This window comes from Aspergillus steynii, assembly GCF_002849105.1.
Source record: "Aspergillus steynii IBT 23096 chromosome Unknown P170scaffold_1, whole genome shotgun sequence".
Lineage (NCBI taxonomy): Eukaryota > Fungi > Ascomycota > Eurotiomycetes > Eurotiales > Aspergillaceae > Aspergillus > Aspergillus steynii.
The window spans coordinates 506295-524483 of record NW_020194398.1 but is presented as its reverse complement, the minus strand read 5'-3'; the positions used below and the strand labels follow the sequence as shown (position 1 = coordinate 524483).

General features: G+C 50.3%; 8 protein-coding genes across 8 annotated transcripts; 5 read left to right on the top strand and 3 right to left on the bottom strand.

Moving 5' to 3' along the window:
* Positions 1-167: 167 nt before the first annotated feature.
* Positions 168-4824, bottom strand: P170DRAFT_460141 (putative ABC bile acid transporter). Its single transcript, XM_024851916.1, has 4 exons — positions 4755-4824; positions 4377-4685; positions 3814-4327; positions 168-3760 (listed from the first exon to the last, which is right to left on the bottom strand). The coding sequence occupies exons 1-4, from the start codon at positions 4803-4805 to the stop codon at positions 189-191; spliced, it is 4446 nt and encodes a 1481-aa protein (XP_024709089.1). The 5' UTR covers positions 4806-4824; the 3' UTR covers positions 168-188.
* Positions 4825-5131: 307 nt separating this feature from the next.
* Positions 5132-6937, bottom strand: P170DRAFT_396459 (sugar porter family MFS transporter; the record flags this gene model as incomplete). The annotated part of the gene is made up of 3 exons (XM_024846118.1): positions 6310-6937; positions 5543-6253; positions 5132-5494 (listed from the first exon to the last, which is right to left on the bottom strand). The coding sequence occupies exons 1-3, from the start codon at positions 6844-6846 to the stop codon at positions 5132-5134; spliced, it is 1611 nt and encodes a 536-aa protein (XP_024709088.1). The 5' UTR covers positions 6847-6937.
* A 1426-nt stretch (positions 6938-8363) lies between these two features.
* P170DRAFT_4792 (uncharacterized protein) lies at positions 8364-9030 on the top strand. The gene has a single exon (XM_024853644.1). It carries the CDS (start codon positions 8507-8509, stop codon positions 8921-8923), a length of 417 nt encoding a protein of 138 aa, XP_024709087.1. The 5' UTR covers positions 8364-8506; the 3' UTR covers positions 8924-9030.
* Positions 9031-10016: 986 nt separating this feature from the next.
* On the top strand, positions 10017-10505 carry P170DRAFT_420594 (uncharacterized protein; the record flags this gene model as incomplete). The annotated part of the gene is made up of 2 exons (XM_024847303.1): positions 10017-10371; positions 10420-10505. 2 exons carry the CDS (start codon positions 10017-10019, stop codon positions 10503-10505), a joined length of 441 nt encoding a protein of 146 aa, XP_024709086.1.
* Positions 10506-10508: 3 nt separating this feature from the next.
* On the top strand, positions 10509-11254 carry P170DRAFT_4778 (HNH endonuclease signature motif containing protein). Its single transcript, XM_024853503.1, has one exon. It carries the CDS (start codon positions 10629-10631, stop codon positions 11058-11060), a length of 432 nt encoding a protein of 143 aa, XP_024709085.1. The 5' UTR covers positions 10509-10628; the 3' UTR covers positions 11061-11254.
* Positions 11255-11957: 703 nt separating this feature from the next.
* P170DRAFT_460138 (uncharacterized protein) lies at positions 11958-13847 on the bottom strand (the record flags this gene model as incomplete). The annotated part of the gene is made up of 5 exons (XM_024851915.1): positions 11958-12375; positions 12431-12852; positions 12900-12979; positions 13093-13395; positions 13443-13847. 5 exons carry the CDS (start codon positions 13845-13847, stop codon positions 12017-12019), a joined length of 1569 nt encoding a protein of 522 aa, XP_024709084.1. The 3' UTR covers positions 11958-12016.
* Positions 13848-14120: 273 nt separating this feature from the next.
* Positions 14121-16177, top strand: P170DRAFT_504699 (uncharacterized protein). The gene is made up of 3 exons (XM_024854218.1): positions 14121-14807; positions 14914-15790; positions 15846-16177. The coding sequence occupies exons 1-3, from the start codon at positions 14244-14246 to the stop codon at positions 16031-16033; spliced, it is 1629 nt and encodes a 542-aa protein (XP_024709083.1). The 5' UTR covers positions 14121-14243; the 3' UTR covers positions 16034-16177.
* A 329-nt stretch (positions 16178-16506) lies between these two features.
* Positions 16507-18119, top strand: P170DRAFT_451785 (MFS transporter; the record flags this gene model as incomplete). The annotated part of the gene is made up of 3 exons (XM_024851220.1): positions 16507-16632; positions 16664-16845; positions 16915-18119. 3 exons carry the CDS (start codon positions 16507-16509, stop codon positions 18113-18115), a joined length of 1509 nt encoding a protein of 502 aa, XP_024709082.1. The 3' UTR covers positions 18116-18119.
* Positions 18120-18189: the final 70 nt, after the last annotated feature.

Sequence of the window (18189 nt, the reverse complement as noted above, 5' to 3'; positions counted from 1 at the left end):
TGGATTTGCTTGGTTGTGCAGGACTTGATTGTTGTGTGGCTTGGAGGAAGCTTTCATGTCTGACCTTACTGGACTTGGAGGAGCTTGTTCTGGCTTCTATTGAAGGATTGGTTGGGAGTTGAAGATTGAACCGACGAAGATGAAATCAATAAATGACTTTTCTACCTAACAAGATTCTACACAGTAGATCACATATCCTTTACATACCCTTGCCTAGACACCCCGCCCTGGTCTAGAACGATGTAATAATCAGCATCCTTGATAGCTTCCAACCGATGCGCGATAGTAATCACAGTCGACTCCTTCATCTCCTCGCGTATGATCTGCTGGATTTCAAGTGAACTCTCATGATCGATCGACGCCGTTGCCTCGTCCAAGATGACGATCGAGCTGCGACGCAGAACCGCGCGAGACAGCCCGATGAGCTGTCTTTCGCCCTGGCTGAGGTTCCGACCTCCGGCTTCGACATGTGTATCAAGTGTCCAGCCATGTCTGCCACACACTCGTCTGAGGATCTCGGTGCATTCTTCGTCGCTGTAGTCACTTGTTGGATCGAGGTTGAGTCGGATGTTTCCCGGGAAAAGGACGGGGTCTTGTGCGACGAAGGTGACCCGTGTGCGCAGCGCCTGAGTGCTTACTTGTGCGATGTCGATGTCATCGATGAAGATGCGGCCAGATTCTGGGCGGATGACGCTCAGAAGGGAGACTGCGAGAGTCGATTTGCCACTGCCTGTGCGGCCGGTGATGGCCGTGGTGGAGCCTCCCGGAATCCGCAGAGAGATTTTCTTGAGTGACGGCTCAAGATGGGGAGCGTAGCGGATCGTCACGTCGTCGAATGTGATGTCGCGTCCGAATCTGGGCCACGAGGCGGGCGGCTCGATTGTTCCTGGTGTTTCTTCCTCTACGTGCAGGAGCTCGTCCACTCGCTCCACCGAGACAAAGTCCATCTGTAACTGACCGTATTGCTTGCATAACCCGTGGGTGGCGTCTACCAGGCTGTTGGCCGCGATGAGGACAAATGCAGCCAAGCCAGGAGAGACGCTGGTGTATAATGCCAGCACGGTCAGACAGAAAGTGGAAATGGCGGACAGACTTTCGAAGCGGAACATCAGCCAGCTCTGCAGCGACCAGTAGAAATGGTCCATGCCTTGGAATTTGTCCACGACTGCAATGACCCGATCCTGGAAACGCGTTTCTGCGTGGAATGCGCGTACGGTGGTTAAGCCGTGCAGTAGTTCGCCAAAGTTGGATATCAAAGGGCTCAATGATACCATTTCCAGCCGTCGCAAGCTCTGAGAGGTTGGGAGGAACTGCAAGAACGTGATTATAAAGGCCACAGTAAGGACCACTGAGAATCCAAGGAAGGTTGGAGTGACCGAAGCGATCACTATCATAGACGAAATCCATGTAATGGCAAGGAACGCAATGATTTGAAACTGCTGACTGATATTTCCATCCACCACGCCAATATCCGACGTCAGTCGGTTCATCAAGCGACCGATCGGAGTCACGTCGAAGAATCGAAATGTAGCGTGGCTGACTCGTACCATGGCCTGTTGGAACATCGTTTTTCCTGCATAGTAAACGACAACCAGCATCAGGAGCTGCGATAAGAGAACGACGACGGACTGGAAAGCTGTGATGAAAAAGAACGCCAGTAACCAGGGGCGAACATCTTCAGCAGGCGGCGGTAAATTGTCGATCGGATTCTTGGGCATCCAGTCGACTGTGTTGGATGAAATCGGGCTGACGGCGGATCCGGGGACAACGGACATGATATTCGACCCCGAGTGCCCAAAAAACAGGACGATTTGGTTATACGCCTCACCCCATTCTTTGAGGAACCACGATTGCGCAACAGATGCAATTCGATACACCGCGACGACAACAACAAGTGCAGACCACCATTTATACTTTCCTGCTTTGATGTAATTCCAGTAAACTCGAGCCTTCACGCCCCATTCTGCTCGATGCTCCTCTTCAATGAACTTGTCCGGTACTGCAGCGGTGTCATCCTCAATCGCTTCCTCATCTTCGATCTCGTTATCTACTGTATGAGACGAGGAACTGTCTTCTGTACTAGAGTCATGAGAAATGGCTGATTGTCGGCTTTGCACGGTGGCCCGGCCGTTTTGGACTTGGACAAGCTGATCAGCAATGTGACCGACGAGATGGGTGCGGTGCGTAACGAGGACAACGGTTCGGTTTTGCATTAAAGGCCCAGAGAAGCACCGGCGGACGATAGTTTCCGCTGTATTGTGGTCCAAGGCAGAAAGTGGATCATCAAGAAGGAGAATACCTGCCGCACTGTATACTGCTCGAGCAAGAGCAACGCGGGCCTTTTGACCACCCGAGAGACCAACGCCATTCTCTCCCACGAATGACAGGTCGCCATGTTTGAAATTGGCGAGATCTGGAAGCAAGGCGCACGCATCGAGAACACGTTTATACCGCTGCTCATCATAAGGAGATGAAAAGAGAATGTTGTCTCGAATGCTCATACTTTGCAGCCAGGGCGTCTGAGAGCAATACCCGACCATAGCATTAGGAATGTGTGCAACACCATCAATGCGATCTAGTTCCCCAAGTAGAGCTTGGAGAAGTGCGGTCTTTCCCGCACCAACCTTGCCACAAATGACCGTAAGTCCTTGTGAAATCTTCAAGTTTACCTCCGACAGTACCGGGGTTCCCTTGCCAGGCCAGGCAAAGGAGCAGGAATCCAGCAATAGCGAAGGATCGGAGTTATTTATTGTATCTTGCGTCTCCTTGTCTGGTTCATGCATAAAGTCCTCAATTCGCTCCACTGAAATAGATGCATTGATGAGGACTGTGATAAGCGCTGGGATTTCTCGTATCCGACTTTCTAGCATTGTAAACAGCTGCAGCGCAGGGAAGATAATGTCAATCCGAAGGGGATGACCTGCCAGCAGCGTATAGGCATACAGGGCCACCACAGGAAACAAGCCACTTGTGAAGACGTTGACGAACTGAATCAAAACAGTCCAAAGGCTAGTGATTATTCGCAGGTTCAGTTCAGACTGTCGCGCGTCAAGCACCTGAGTGAGCCAATGATTCTGCCATCCATACCAGCGAAGGTGACGAAGTGCCTCCACAAATTGGGAAGATATCTGTAGTCTTGTATCAGTCGCCAGTCTGCGGACACGCTCCCATTTGAACAGTGTACGGGTGATGATGGCATTGATTGCTTGACCAGCCAAAATTGCTACAATGCCCAGGAAACATGACGGCCCGAGTAGCTTCCAAACAAGAGCGATGGCAATGATCAGACCTAAAGGTTTATCAACAAGACGGTCAACTTCCCAGAATCGCTGGGCCACCTCGTAAGCGTCCCCACGGAGAAGATTGAAGATCTTTCCCATGGAAGCCGCGGTTTTCGGCCTTTCTTGTTTCGGGCTCAGGCTTCGGTTAAACAGCCCACAGAGCTTTCGTTGTTTGGGACCACCTTCAACATCGCCATTGTCATCATTTCCATTTGGAATGTCGTTTTCCTCTCCCTTGTCTTCCACGGGCTGTTCAAAGACATTCTTTCTAGACAGGGCTTTCTCATAAATCATCATCATCATCTCACCCCTGCTCCTTTCATAGCACCTCCTGCCATACCAAATGTTCAACACCTGAAATTGTGCAGATACGAAACGGAGCAGCAACGACAAAAGCGCATAAGTCAGAGCGATCCTCTTCCTATCGGGGTGATTCATTGCTTGCAAAAGCTGCTGCAAGAGAACCGGAGTAGAAAAGCCTAGAAAAGCCGTCAGCAAGTCCCGTGGTTACAAGCGATCCGAAAAGGCCAACCGCAAAGCATCTGTACGATGGAGATCGCCGTGATAATGACAACATCGATTCCATTGGCCTGAAGCAACCGAGTGACCACCGAGCCATGCAGTTTACGAAACTTATCGTGAAGTCGACGATGCTGGAACTCAAATCCTAGGAACCATACATCTTCCTCGTTGAGTTGTCTTTGCTTGCCCAGCGACATCAAAGGGGCCATCCACGACACGCTGAGAAACTGCCAAAGTCGCAGGTTATCCTCTGGACTGCGGAAGTCTGCTGATGGCGGCTGTCCGACCACGCCGATATCAAGACATGGAAGCGAGGGCGCCCGGAGAGGCATCACAAGGATGACGGCGCAGCCCGCTGCGGCAGCACCCGCGGCAAGATAGTAAGTGACGACTTGATGAACACCGTAAGCATCTTTATTTAGAATATATGCAACCTCTACAGCAAAAGCCGTCCCAAAATAAAGAAGCAGGGAGACGGGACTAGACCGCGGTCGTTCCCTGGCAACCAAGGCGGCAGTCAACGCCTACAGTCGGTTAGACAGCAGTTGATCCACGGGTTAAATCGCCACCTACCCAAGATACCAGCAGAACATAACTGGCATTCTCCGACCCATTGGGAATCACTTTAATGAGTTCAGCCGCGAATCCAACAATTGAGACGCCAAACAAGGATATCACCCAGCCGAGTCGGTGAGTGCCGGTCCTCGAAGCTAGCTCAGGCAATGGCGAAGGCTCTGGGATAAATGGTTTGGTCCATTTTGGGCGCCATTTGTGTAGCAACCGGCCAAACACCTGCAAGACAGCAATTAAGATGATGAAAACGCCAGGCACTACAGAGACATAACGCATTGCACATGGCGACAATCGGGCGTTGTCCGAGTCCTGGGAGGTAGGTACAAGTCAGCGCCAAGAACGAAAAAAGCGGCGAAGTTATCGATATTGTCGGCATACCCAGAATGAATGACATGTATGTAACCCGACATCGTGCTGATCCAGGGACATTGCAACGAGTTGGTGCAATTCTCGAGATGATGGAGGAAACAGAGCGACGTCCCCTCTTGTCATCCTTCGATGGACGCGGAGTCTCGGCACGGCTTCCGACGCTGGTTGGCTGCTGCCTGCAATTATGTAAGCTCTGCCAAGAATTCAATCGTCAATTTATATGGCTCATTCTTAAGCTTCAAAATAATGTCATTGCTAAAGCATGCATGCTCATTTCAGCACGTTCTGTACAAAAAATAAGAACAAAAGGCTCATAAACATAAACAAGGCCAATTCCGTCTATACACATATCTAACCCCATATATACAATAACCATAGAAATCAAATTATGCGCTGCTGTTCTCGAGGTGCTCCTGGCGTTCCTTCTCATAGGAGCCCTCTTTCAGGTCAAAGCGGAATCTCTCCTCATCCTCCTTCAACTCAGCCTTCAGTTGTTTGTGCGCATTCCAGATGGGCTTGATCTTGAAGAGACGATCAACCTGCTCCAGCGGGATACCACTGGTCTCGGGAATGAGGAAGAAGGCGAAGAAGAAGGCGAGGAAGGACAGAGCTCCGAAGAAGAAGTAGACGCCGAAATGCATGGTGGCAAACATCTGCTTGGTGAACCGAGCAATCAGGAAGTTGAAGAGCCAGTTGCTGGCAGTAGTGGCGGCTTGACACAACGAACGGAGGTTGGGGTCAAAGAATTCCTGTCATCGGTTAGACGAGTTTGGACAAAGTCAGAGGATTAAACTTACGGAGTTGATCAACCAAGGGGTACCATTCCATGACGGAGTGTAGACGGCAGTCCAGAGGTAGAAGAAGAAGATGCACGCAATTCCGCCGCTGTTGAGGGTGTCGGTAGGATTGTCCTCGGGCTTCACGGCACAGATGTAGGCGCCAATGATAAACATGCAGATCGATCCAGCAACGGCACCGATCAAAAGCAACATCCGCCGTCCTAGCTGGTCGACTAAGAACAAGAGCCAGACAAAGGTCATCACGGCTTTAACGACACCGAAGATGCCCGTGGTCAGGTTAACGGTCTCAGTGGCAACACCAATGCTCTTGAAGATAGTCGGGCTGTAGTAGTTGATTGCGTTGATTCCGGATCCATTCTGCCAGAAGAAAAGCATGCAGCCCAAGAACAGGCGGTACATCATCGGGGGACGCGAGGCGAGGGACTGGAAAGGCTTCCAGAAGCCCACTCCGACGGTGGCGACCTGGGTCTCATGGACCTGATCGATTGCTGCCACTTCTTCGGCGATGTAGATATCGGTCTGCTCCAGCTGACGGATCCAGCAAAGGTTCTCCATGGCTTTCTGGCGTTTGCCCTTGAGGAATAGCCAGCGAGGAGATTCCCGCAGCCACAGAGTACCGACCAAAAGCATTCCCGCTGGAACGATTTGGACAGCGAATGGAATAATCCATTGCTGATGGGTGGAATCCAGTGTTTTTTCAACGCCATACTGATCACACGCGGTTAATTCAAAATTCTTTGCAGGATACAGACAAATGTACTCACGTTGATCCAGAATCCAACCATGCCACCCACTTGCCATCCAAGTTCGTAGAAACCGACGAGTCGTCCACGGATGGCCGGAGGTGCCAGTTCTGATAGGTAAATCGGGATGATGTTCGAGGCAACGCCCGTGCCGAGTCCGGTCAACACACGACCACCGTACATGATTCCGAGACCACGAGAGCCGGTCGAGCCCACCTGTAAACCTGCGCCCAGGATGAAGATGGCAGCGGCAATGACCAAACTCCATTTACGTCCCCAGTAGTGTCCAATGGGGTAGGTGAAGAGCGCTCCGAAGAAGGCACCGGCAATGAAGAGAGAGACGATGTTTTCGCTGATCAAGTCGACATGATCGTCTGACATTGTGTCGAAACCGAATTCCCTCTCAAATGAGGGCAGCGTGATGGTCGTACCAATGAAGGCACTGGTGTACCCGATCATGTTGGAACCGCATGATGCGACGAGGGCGAGGGCGTAGACTCGCCAGTTGTAAACAGACTTGGGAGTCGGCCGGTCCTCGACAACGTGGAGAACACCCATTGCCGCGGATAGACAGCGATAGGGATGGCAGAGAAGAGGTGTGCAGAGAAAGAAAAGTTGTGAATCGTACGATTGATGAATTTGACAGAAGAGAAAATGGGACCGGGACCCTCAGTAATATCTAAGATTCTAGAGGCGGCACCGTGTGGGTTTCGGTCTTTTTCGAACCCTCTCCACACCTTACGTCGTGATTAACCCCATACTGGGGCTTCATGGGGATCGAAAGCGAACATGCGATACGCTGAAAAATCTAGTTCCCCCTACAGATGCAAGGGTTTTTTGCTCTCGACCTGTGAAAAATTCCCACGATCTCCATGCGGTGGGCACCGCGGCCGGGGGAGTGTTTTCCCCAAGCTAAATTGGTTCGCGCGGCGAGTGGGTAAGAAGTTCTACTGCTAGCGAGGAAACATTCAGCCGCGGCGATCATATATCACTGGTACACCACACCCCCTGGGTTTCCAGAGAAGCCAATTCGTTGGGTTCAGACGCATTGTTCGAGTAAGCCGTGCTCCGTGGCGGTCGCAGACGAGCCAGCAGAACCAGCGGACAAGTGCCGTCAGGCCCAGGAGCATGACCCAGAGAAGACCCGGCATCTGCCTCTTCAGGAGAGACAGAGTTTTTGACGGTGAACCAAACCGAGTTCGCCGCATGGAGCCTATCCATAAACCTTGGCCGGGTCGGCTGGAAGCCTAGCGTTACAGAGGTCACCGAGATCCATTAGCCGGACGGGTAGTTTATTCATCGTAGTGCTGGGCTTTGTTCAGGATCACGGCCCATCAGCGCGATCGGGACGGGATGAGCCCTTAACCCTATTCCAAGTCCCAGCGTATGGGGAACTGGCCTTTCGGACGATTCCCGAGTGGCCGAGACGCGTCGTTTTGCCGAGTCGCCAACTTTGCCGATCGCCGTGTGCCAGCTGCAGGTGTTGGGGATGGGCGTAAAGGGCGGGATATCGCCACGAATGCGGAGGCAGTTGCGATCAGCGTGAGGAGGCCAGTCTGACAGCATTTCCCCTCAACGATCATCTCAACGAGGACTGAATATTGAGTGGTTGCGCCCGTGGATGGACCGGAAGTGTAGGGACGCAGCCGAGATCGGGGAGGTCCAAAGCTTCGATGGGAGTCAGACGGCGCTAAGCCGAAGTCAGCCGGAGCCCGCCCGGCAGTCACCTGACCGCAGGCGAGTCAGGTGACCCACATGGCCCGAAGCAGACGCCCACACGAGAAACTCTTGACTCCTTGAGACTGTCGATCAGCCTCTTTGGCCAGGTGGAGAGCGAGGCAGAACTTCGGCTTACAGTTTGCATCCTTTGTTTCTACAGACTGAACTACGCTGTATACAGTAATCGCAGGAAGCAGGAAGCATCGTGGCATCACGATCTCCGAAAGACTTATGTACGATTGAGTCACGGTGGATGCAATGCGCGTTACTCCGTACTACTCCGCCAAATCGATAGGAACTCCAATATGCAGAATCTATGCTTGACAGTGCAACAATTGCCTATTCTGCCCGAAAACAGACATGCATTCGTGGAACCTTCCTTGCGAGGACACCGGCATGAATTGACAGCTTCGGAGCAGCCGGATGTCAGCGCGCCCCCTGCCTTAATATACTACGGAGTATATTACGGCGTAGAGCCACATGGAGGCCAGATTCTAGAATGTGGAGGCCACAGCTGACCATTCTTATTAATCTGAGCGGCTGTTGGCAATTCCGGGGTTCAATCTTCCCCCAAATCCCCACACTGCACGCTGGCAGACGCTGTCCGTTTACCCGCCCCCAGGCTCAACGAAATCCCGCAATGATGCAGCCAGCCAGTCATGTCGCGTTTTCGTCCAGTCTGGGGTCTCTCCGGTCTCTCCGCGTTATCCTAGTGAACTGGAGAATCTCCGCCTCGACTGTCCATCAAGAACGTTCTTCCCCGCTTACTAAAGACCATGGAAGAGTCCTTAGCTCTGGCTCCAGTTTGCCACTAACCTACTCCATACCCCATCTCCGGACTTCCTCCCCATTAGACGTACGGACTATGCAACGGGATTCACGACTATCAACCCGGGGTCTGCGACTGGTCGTGTGACATAATGATATTATCTCCAGCGTTGTCCTGTGGCTAGAATAGTCGGCCTTGACGGGGCGGGACTAACTAACTGGGATTGTTCTTTGTTGTCTAGTCCGAGAAACCATTTCTAATACTCCGTTATCAATTATGAAATCCCTCTTTCTTTTATCGTCTTTTTGTCACAAGTATGTGACAGGTATGCATAAACCCTCGGGGTCAATTTCCTCTGTTCTAATGTCGGCCATTTGTTATCTCATGGGCATGCGAATGGTGCAAAAGTAACGCCATGGTCATCCCCAAACCCTTGCATCGCATTTGTCTCGCAGCATTTACGCAGTAGGACTGAAAACACGATTTCCCTTTGAATCGATAGCCCAACTCAATAGGTGGATTTACATGTGGCATCTTCGCGCTTCGGATTCGTCTCACCTGAAACCATGTAGTTGTCGTAGGAGCAAGGATCTCGGATCTGTAAGGCGTTTCTTCCCTGCTGAGAATTGGGATGACGATATTTGACCTTGTTTTGGATTGGAGAAAGCTAACTTGACAAGTCGCAATCTTTGGTCCCATTTCCTGTTGGAATATATTCCTGCATAAAGCTCACGGGCGCTATTGGTCTTCCATGGATCATATCGTTGCAGGCCTTTCCAAATAGATTATGTAAATCTATCTTTGCTCTCGGTCTTCAAGTATTCCTGCGATGCCTTAAAAAGTAAACATACTAGATGTTTAGAGAAGCATATCGACGCTTGCTATTCTACCTATTTAATTCCACTCAAGGACATATTCTTATTCATATTCAGGATCATTGTAACTAAAGTCGTACGGTGAATTTGCCCACCATACATAGGTACTGACGAGGGTTGCACACCATAGAAGGAACCACAATTACCAACCACTCACCTAGTCAGACGAGCAGGCGGTGGCATATTTCACCTGTCCAGCACTGGACGTCCGGACTTTCTTTGATCCGCAGAATCCCCGCTTTCCGCCCGCATTCAAGGTTGTTTGTTTTGTGTTGAAGCCTACGCGACCAAGTAAGCCTTTGTCGGTACCCTTTTCTTTTCTACTGGTACACTGACAATGGAACTTTTCTTGGACCTGCAGAACCATGACCGAACTCCAATTGGACCCACATCCAGACGAGCGGACTAAAATGCCCGATGTCGCACCAAAGTCGCAGCTGTCCATCAGACCTATAGTAGAGCATTTCGGCTTAGCGGGTCCCGCAGTTCAGAAGATCAGGTTTCTTCATCCAGGATATCCTGATAACGAGAATGTCTTACTTATCTTTCCTGCCCTCGACTCCGGAGGCATACATCATGGCACTGCGCGTGTCGCTTGTGCTATCCTAGCCAAGTGTAAATGGGAAGGATATTTTTCAACAACGCGAGATGGTCCTAGGATTACTCTTGATATGGATGAGATCCTGACAAACCCAATCTACTACTTCCGGATTGATGGAGGTTCGTTGTCTCGATAATCAGCCTAGTCACTTCGCTGATGTCCTCTAGACGCGGATTATGCCATCACCCCATCCTTCGACAATTTCACTTTCCCGGAGACATTACCCGACTACTGGCGCGAGGCACCAATTTAGCCTGCTATAAGTGACCGGGTTCATGACCGTGATCGAACATGCCGGATATCCTGCTCATCGTTACCAAATGAGCTAGCCCACATCATTCCTGTAGCCCAGGCGGATTGGTGGCCAAGGAATACGATGTACATGCATACACTAAGCGAAGAGCACAGCACCGATACCAACTGTCCAGAGAACGCCATCTTGTTGAGGAAGGACATTCACTATTTATGGGATACTCACAAATTTGCTATTGTCCCAAAGCAGAATAAGTGGGTGATACATGTCTTGAACAGCCAGGCCACCATCGAATTGCAAGACAAATATCATAACCTTGAAACACAGCCTATAACAGGGGTACCGCCACAATTTCTTTTGGCTCGTTTTGCTCTTGCGATTCTCACCGAAAAGATCATCTTTGTGAAGCAAGGTTTCCCGCGTAAACTGAACATAAAATTGGCAGATGGTACGGTGCAACCAAAAGTGCTAAGCAGTGAAGAATGCTGTTCCCTGTTTGGCCCACGAAGCAAGAGCAGGAGTCAGAGTCCGAGAAAGAGACAGAGGCCAGTTTAATGCGAGGATAATGATACAGGACTGGAGTCCTGGGATACCGAGCAGTGGGATCAGCCAAGAAAGCGCCGACGGTCGTCATCGCCTGCCAGAAGCTATTGGCGTGGTCAGTGGGCGGAGGAAGGCAGATCAGATCAGGAAGAGGAGCACCGAGGTCGATCAAGAAAGCGACACTGCTCTATCTCTGGTTCTGGTGAGGCATCGAGTCCTGTTTCGATGCCATCCTCACTGCAAACTAGCATTGCCGAAGGTATAGCAGTTGAAATGGCACATGTTGGAGATTCGAGTCACAAACTTAATGCTATCTCAGATACAACTGCAGGGCCCATAAAGAACAGATTGGACCATCGCGACCGGGTCCATATCGGGACCATCAAGCCTCCGCCCATTCATGAATAATACCAGGGAGCAGGAACATCGACATTGCTTGCTTTTTCTCTTCTTCTATTTTGTTTTCTTTCATTTTCTTTTTCACTTACTTGCTTTTTGTGATAACCTACGCACGTTGGCTTTTTTTTTTTGGGAAGTGCGCGGAAACTTTTTATCAAGAACTGTAGCGCCTCCGAGAACTGTTGACACGCACCCCTGTACTTGGAAACTATTTTCCTCGATGAAGTCTCAGTAGTTATGTACTGCCGAGCCTTACGAAGTACAGGCCCTTCTAGTTAGATAAGTTAGTTACCGGACATCGCCGGGCAGGGAGGCTTATACTCTGGGCTGAACAGTAATTGGTCTATATTCCAAATGGTAATACAAGACAGCGGAGAAAATGTTTCCAAAGCCTAACAGTGGCGGTTGGTTTACAGAGATTAAGGTTGGGGAACCTAATGGATCCTCATTGTAAGTCATTGGGTCATGGAAATGCCTTTTGTATATTAGTGGAGCTTTCCGGTTTTGAACAGGTCCACGTGTGTGAAACTACCCTCCTATCTCAGAGACGTCAAGTCTAAGTGTTGTGCTCAACCCGGTACACCAAAAGCCATGGACAGCCTTTCATCCTCTAGTGGTAGCAGCACCTTCTTCTTGATAAAGTTGGAGTAATCAGGATCATTCAGATTAGCGCCTGGATTCAGATACTCCTGCAGGCAAGTCAATATTGCCTGTCGGAACGCCGGAAGTAGACAGGTGCTTTTGTCTTTGAACCACCGATCCGCTGTTTGGCGATCTGCCTCGTCGTCCGCTACAGAGTTGTTTCCAAGATCATCCGGGTGCCGAACTTCCTCTATGGACTCTCCAAAACCAATCTCCAACAACAGGATACCAAGGCGGAGGAGGCTTGAGCGGTCGCTGGCTATCTTTGCATCGGACTGATCTCCAACTGTAAATTCTCCATTTAGTATGAGCTTTGAATTGAATCACAACGTCAAACGCACCGATAGAGAACGCTCGCGTCAAATATGGGTATTGGATGTCGACGGGTAGATGGGGCTTTTTGCTGGCTTTCAAAAAGGCGATATCTTTCTTTCCCCATCGACGTCTGAGCCACGGAGTGTGACTGAGTTGAAATACCGAGGCCACAATCGTGATTGCTAAGGAGTATACCTCCTCCAGTGGTAACCTTATTTGCAGCCTCGGTAAAATCGACTCCAGTGTCTGGCATTGATCTGTAGATTGCGTGATTGCACTTGAGGATGGATATACCCTCAAGCCCCCTGCACCATCGAGACAAAATCCAAAGGATGGATAAGTTGGCTGTCGGATATATTGGCAGATGTCTGTTATCAGGGACGGGAGTGATGGATCATCGTGGGGAGCTGGAACATGGGCTGTAGGGGGTTCCACTTGTACGTTGCTGCTGTTATATTTGTTAGAACCCAGAAAACTGCATGACCAAAGACCAACCTTGAAAGTTTTTGAACGGTTCTAAACTCTATATCGACTCGATCAATAATATCCTTGTAGCACTCTCCGTCAAAGCTTAGCTTGAAGCACGTTGATTCTGTCAAAACATCCAAGATAGGATAGTGCTTGGATTTGGCTCGGGGAGATCGTTTAAGCCGTTGTTCCAATAGCAAATGGGTAGCATGTCGCGAACCTTTCTTGCAGTGGTTCTGATATATGCCATGTATATCCTTGTAGCATTGTCCTGGATAGCCTCCGGTGTATCAATGAAGCTAACGCTCGTATGGCTGGCAACGGTATCGCGGGTTCTTTCTGCTCGTTGAACCCACTCGTCAATCCGGTTTGTCAACTCTTTCAATCTCTTCAAGCTCATCTTGATATGCTTTTTCTTTATCGCAAACAGGGTCCTCCGTCTGAATTCGAATTTCTTCTTTCGGGGCTGAGTATCCGCAGTAGCAGGACCAGATTCACTGGCTTCAAGGGGTCGATCTGTTTCCTGAAAGCACACGCATTGTCAGTGAATATTCAAAAGCAGTGGCTGACGAAAGTGTGAATCTGTACTCCCTGCGATGATTTGATATTGAGACGGGACGCGATATCTTGCAGGATTTCTGCTATCTCTTCATTTGAAGTTCGCACCGGGCTGTAGATTACTCCCAGCTTTTCGCGGAGGCGCTCTGCGATGGAACCAGAAGTCCAGAGATCACTGGAGGGATCCTTTACCATGGCTTCCAGCTCATCAGGGCCGACAACTGGCTTGAGGAGATAACTGATAACATGCTCATATGAAATCCGCAAATTTTTGAGTTCCGTGATCAACACCCCTTGACGCTCCCTCCAATGGATGAAATCTCCGACTGGCCGAGAGACATTCTCGCAGTTTTCAAGCAAAGCAATCAGGAGAGAAAACGTTCCGATGAGCAGCCCGGCTTCCACGCCTGTTGCCATGATTAAGGTGCCCCCAGGGAGGACAAATGTTGGGGAGTGGAAGCAAAAGGTGTCGATGAGGGCATCCGGCCTGCTGTCTTAGAACCCCGCATTGTCGTCTGTTTGATTGGTGTAACTCCCTGACAACGAGGCTGGAATCCAACTTCTTGTGTTCTGTTTGAAACTCCCACTGCCCTACTGGAGGATTCCGTCATCATTTGTCACGTGATCCTGGATATATAAGGATGATCATCCCTCGCACAGAGTATCACTTGGTTGTCATCTCCATCAAGTGTTCTGTTGACTGGTTTAAAGGCCCTCCTGAAGTAGTGAAATAGCCTGGTTGTTTTCAAGACTTGTCTCATCCCCGACGCAATCCCTCCAGACTGATTCTTAGCCAGTCAGATTCCTGCTATAATGGATGAAATGAATACTATCGCGGCACTGAGCGATCGGTGCGTTCGAGGCTTCGATGAACTATTTGAAACCTTGGCCACCGACCCTGGGGAGTGGCTGGAAGATTTTGCTCTCGAAAATGACTTTGCTCGATTCAAGATTTGGTGTCGCCATAATGGAGCATCGACACAAGAGGGAGGCTCTCTCGATGCCAAATTGAAAGACTCGCCTGGGATGCATGACCTTGTTCTGACGTTCCTGCGCGATCTGCATAATCTTTTAAATTGCAGCCTTCGCATCACGAGAGGCGTCTCTCAGCCATTGGACTTGAATCTACTGCCCGAAGTCAGGGAAGGAGAAGCAGGAGAAGCAGGAGAAGCAGGAGAAGCAGGAGAAGCAGGAGAAGCAGAAGAGGGAGAAGAGGGAGAAGAGTCCGACACGAGCGATGAAGAAATGGACGAGGTCGCTGAATTACGGGCAGCAATCCACGACAGTGTCATGCAGCTTAATCGTCTCAACATCAAGATCCATAACGCCATTTCTCTATCATCCTTGTCCTCCGCGTCTCTTAATTCCTCGGAGAATGTGAGTCATGATCTTTCCTAACCTAGTAGATGCTACTTTACTCCATACCATTCTTTTTCCTAGCGTACTTTGACTCTATTTTGCGGACATTTTTAACTTTATACAGACGGAGGCTTCTCGAAGAAGCAAAGAATTTGAAATTGAAACAAGTCAAACACACTCTCGCGATAGTTACACCGTCGGCTTGATATGTGGTCCACATGTTCTCGAGTTGAGGGCTGCCGAAGCCATATTGGATGAAACACATTCGACTCTTCCAGCAATCAATTCATCCGACATGAATCACTACGTCCTTGGCAAGATCGGCGATCACAACGTGGTGGTTGCTTGCTTGTCGGAAGTCAGAACTGGCAAGACATCTGCCTCTAGAAACATGATCTACAGCTTCCCGGCTATCAGATTTGCGTTGATCGTTGGAACTGGAGGTGGGGTGTCATGCTATAGCATTCGAGTATATAGCGACTCCGTCGGCACGGAAGAAAAAGAGACCTCTGAAGACTCGGAAGCCGATCGCTATGTACAAGACATACGACTAGGTGATGTGGTGGTGAGCCTTCATTCGATGTTCTTTGAGACTCGTATGAAGGATGTTCATATCAAGTCAACAAGGGAAACGGGGTTTATTAGGTCTGCCGTGGCTCATCTCCAGTCGCAGCACAAGTTGCACGGTCACAGGATCTGCGAGATGTTATCGGAAACCATCTCAAAGTATCCTCCGGACCTTGCAAACAAACTCAAATACCCGGAGGCCAAAGACTACCTTTTCAGATCGACCTTTGTTCATGTAAAGGGGGAGGAGTCGTGTGAGGCTTGTCGCGGACCCTCGGATTGTCACCTTATACAGAGAGCAGCACGCGCTAATAACTCGCCTCGAATACATTATGGGACCGTTGGCTGGGTGGATTGGGTGATGAAAAATGCCCTGATGAGAAATTTAATGTCACTGGAGCACAATCTTGTGTCCTTCCAGACAGAGACTGCAGGTCAGTATTACACCCAGCCTTTAAATCGGAAATCAATACCTTACCTATACATTAGACATAATGGACTTGTTCCCCTGCCTTGTCGTCCGAGGCATCTGTGACTACGCTGATTCCCATTCCCACACAAACAAAGGCTGGCACATGTATGCCGCTGCAACGGCGGCATCATATGCAAAGGAATTCCTCCTTTCCATTGCAGGGCAAAGTGTCCTGGAGCTCTCTAAAATTGAGCAGAGCCTGTGAAACTGAGCGATTGCTTAATCTCTTTATGGTGTGTGGGCGTTAGGCTAGGATCTCTCACTAGCACACTCAACGGAAGAAGGAAAATGAAAGAACAGAAAATGAAAAAAAAGAAAGGAAGAAAGAGAAGGCTCTCAGCCGAAAGCTAAGTGTTCAATAGTAATCTCTTTACTGTAAGATCTTGAAAATGGTTGTTGAAGGCAATCTGTAGTCTGGATTTAGAGCCGTAAGAGTCCTGCAACGTCATCCATCTCCAACCATCTCCAAAGCACCTCCACATACCGCATTGGAGACATCATAAAAGGCCCGAAAAAAAAAATCAATCTTGACATTATTAATTCCTCCGATGCAAATGAGTTACAAATCAAAGCATTTGGACGAAATGGCGAATCGTCAACGGTTTAAATAGAATTGTCGGCCCTACCGGCATACCTCGTCGCTATAGCACCGTCCCCAACAGCGCAACACCCGTCCATATGGCAGCCAGCTGCGTTCGTGAGAGCTTCCTAGGAGAATGCCTTCGTCTTATTGGCAAACGCTCATGGCTGAAATACGATGAAGAGCACCTTGGGTGGCAAGACAAACCTCATTGCGAAAAGGCCGTCGACGACGACCGGACGATTCTCGTGGGAGGACGATGCAGAGAACCCACGCAATTGGCCCCAGGCCAAAAAGGCCTTTGTGCCACTTGTGATCGGCATCTACAGCTTCGTGGTATATATGGCAGCGCCGATTTACACGCCCAGTGTGGACGCCTTCATCGAGGAATTCGGGGTCAATAATGCCGAGGCATCGTTGGGGTTGGCTCTCTATGTGTACGTTGGGCTCGAATTCGAATTGCAGGGCAATAGGCTCCACCGCTAATGCTTTGCCCTCTGACACAGACTCGGCTACGGTGCTGGACCTCTCTTCTTCAGCCCCTTGAGTGAAATCCCGCGCATCGGACGAAATCTACCATACGCCATTTCCTTCTTCCTATTCTGCATTATCAGCATCCCTACATCTCTCGCCCCCAATGCGATCGGATTCTATCTCCTGCGATTTCTTCAAGGCTTCTTCGGCAGCCCGTGTCTCGCCACTGGAGGTGCCTCGATTGCCGATGTCTACGCGCCAGACGTGCTCCCCCACGCCATGACAACATGGGTCTACTCCGTCTTCTGCGCCCCAGCCATCGGCGTGTTAGTCTCCGGATTCGCAATCCCAGCCCTGGGCTGGCGCTTCTCCATGTGGGAGATCCTCATCGCAGCAGCCCCAGTCCTCGTGCTCATCTTCCTCCTGCCCGAAACCAGTCCCGCGACAATCCTCTACCGCCGCGCGAGACGTCTCGAGAAGCGTGATCCAGAAAGCCCATATACGTTCCGCTCAGCAGCTGAAATCGCCCAGTCCCATATCTCCTTCCACACCGTAGTCCGCGAATCCCTACTCATCCCTCTCAAAATCACCTTCCTCGACCCAGCCATCCTCTTCCTCAACTGCTACACCTCCCTCACCTACGGCATCTACTACTCCTTCTTCGAAGCCTTCCCCATCGTCTACCGTGAACTCCACGGCTTCAATCTCGGCGAGATGGGCCTCGCCTTCCTCGCCATCGTCGTCGGCACCACTATCTCCTTCCTCATCTACAACCTCTACATCTACAAGGTCTTCGTGCCCCGGCTCCGCGCCGGCGGATTCAGCTCCCCCGAAGACGTGCTCATCCCGGCCCTCTTCGCCTGCTTCGGTCCCGCCATCGGCCTCTTCCTGTTCGGGTGGTCGGCCAGGCCCGAGATCCATTGGATTGTGCCGACGATTGGAATCGTGATCTACCCCGGCTGTGTGTTCATTCTGATGCAGTGTGTCTTTTTGTATATCCCGGCGTGTTATCCGCAGTATGCGGCGAGTGTGTTTGCGGCGACGGATTTCACAAGGAGTGCGTTTGCGTGTGGAGCGGTTATCTTCTCGACGCCGTTGTACCGCAATCTGGGAGTCGGGAGAGGGTGTAGTTTGTTGGCGGGGTTGACGGTGGGTTGTGTGCTGGGGATTTATCTGCTGTATCATTTTGGGGCGAGGTTGAGAGCGAAGTCGAGGTTTACGGCAAAGTGGTGATGGGGGTTGGTTTATTATATAGCTGATTATGAGGATAGACATTCGATGGTTCCAATAGATTTAGTGTATTAATT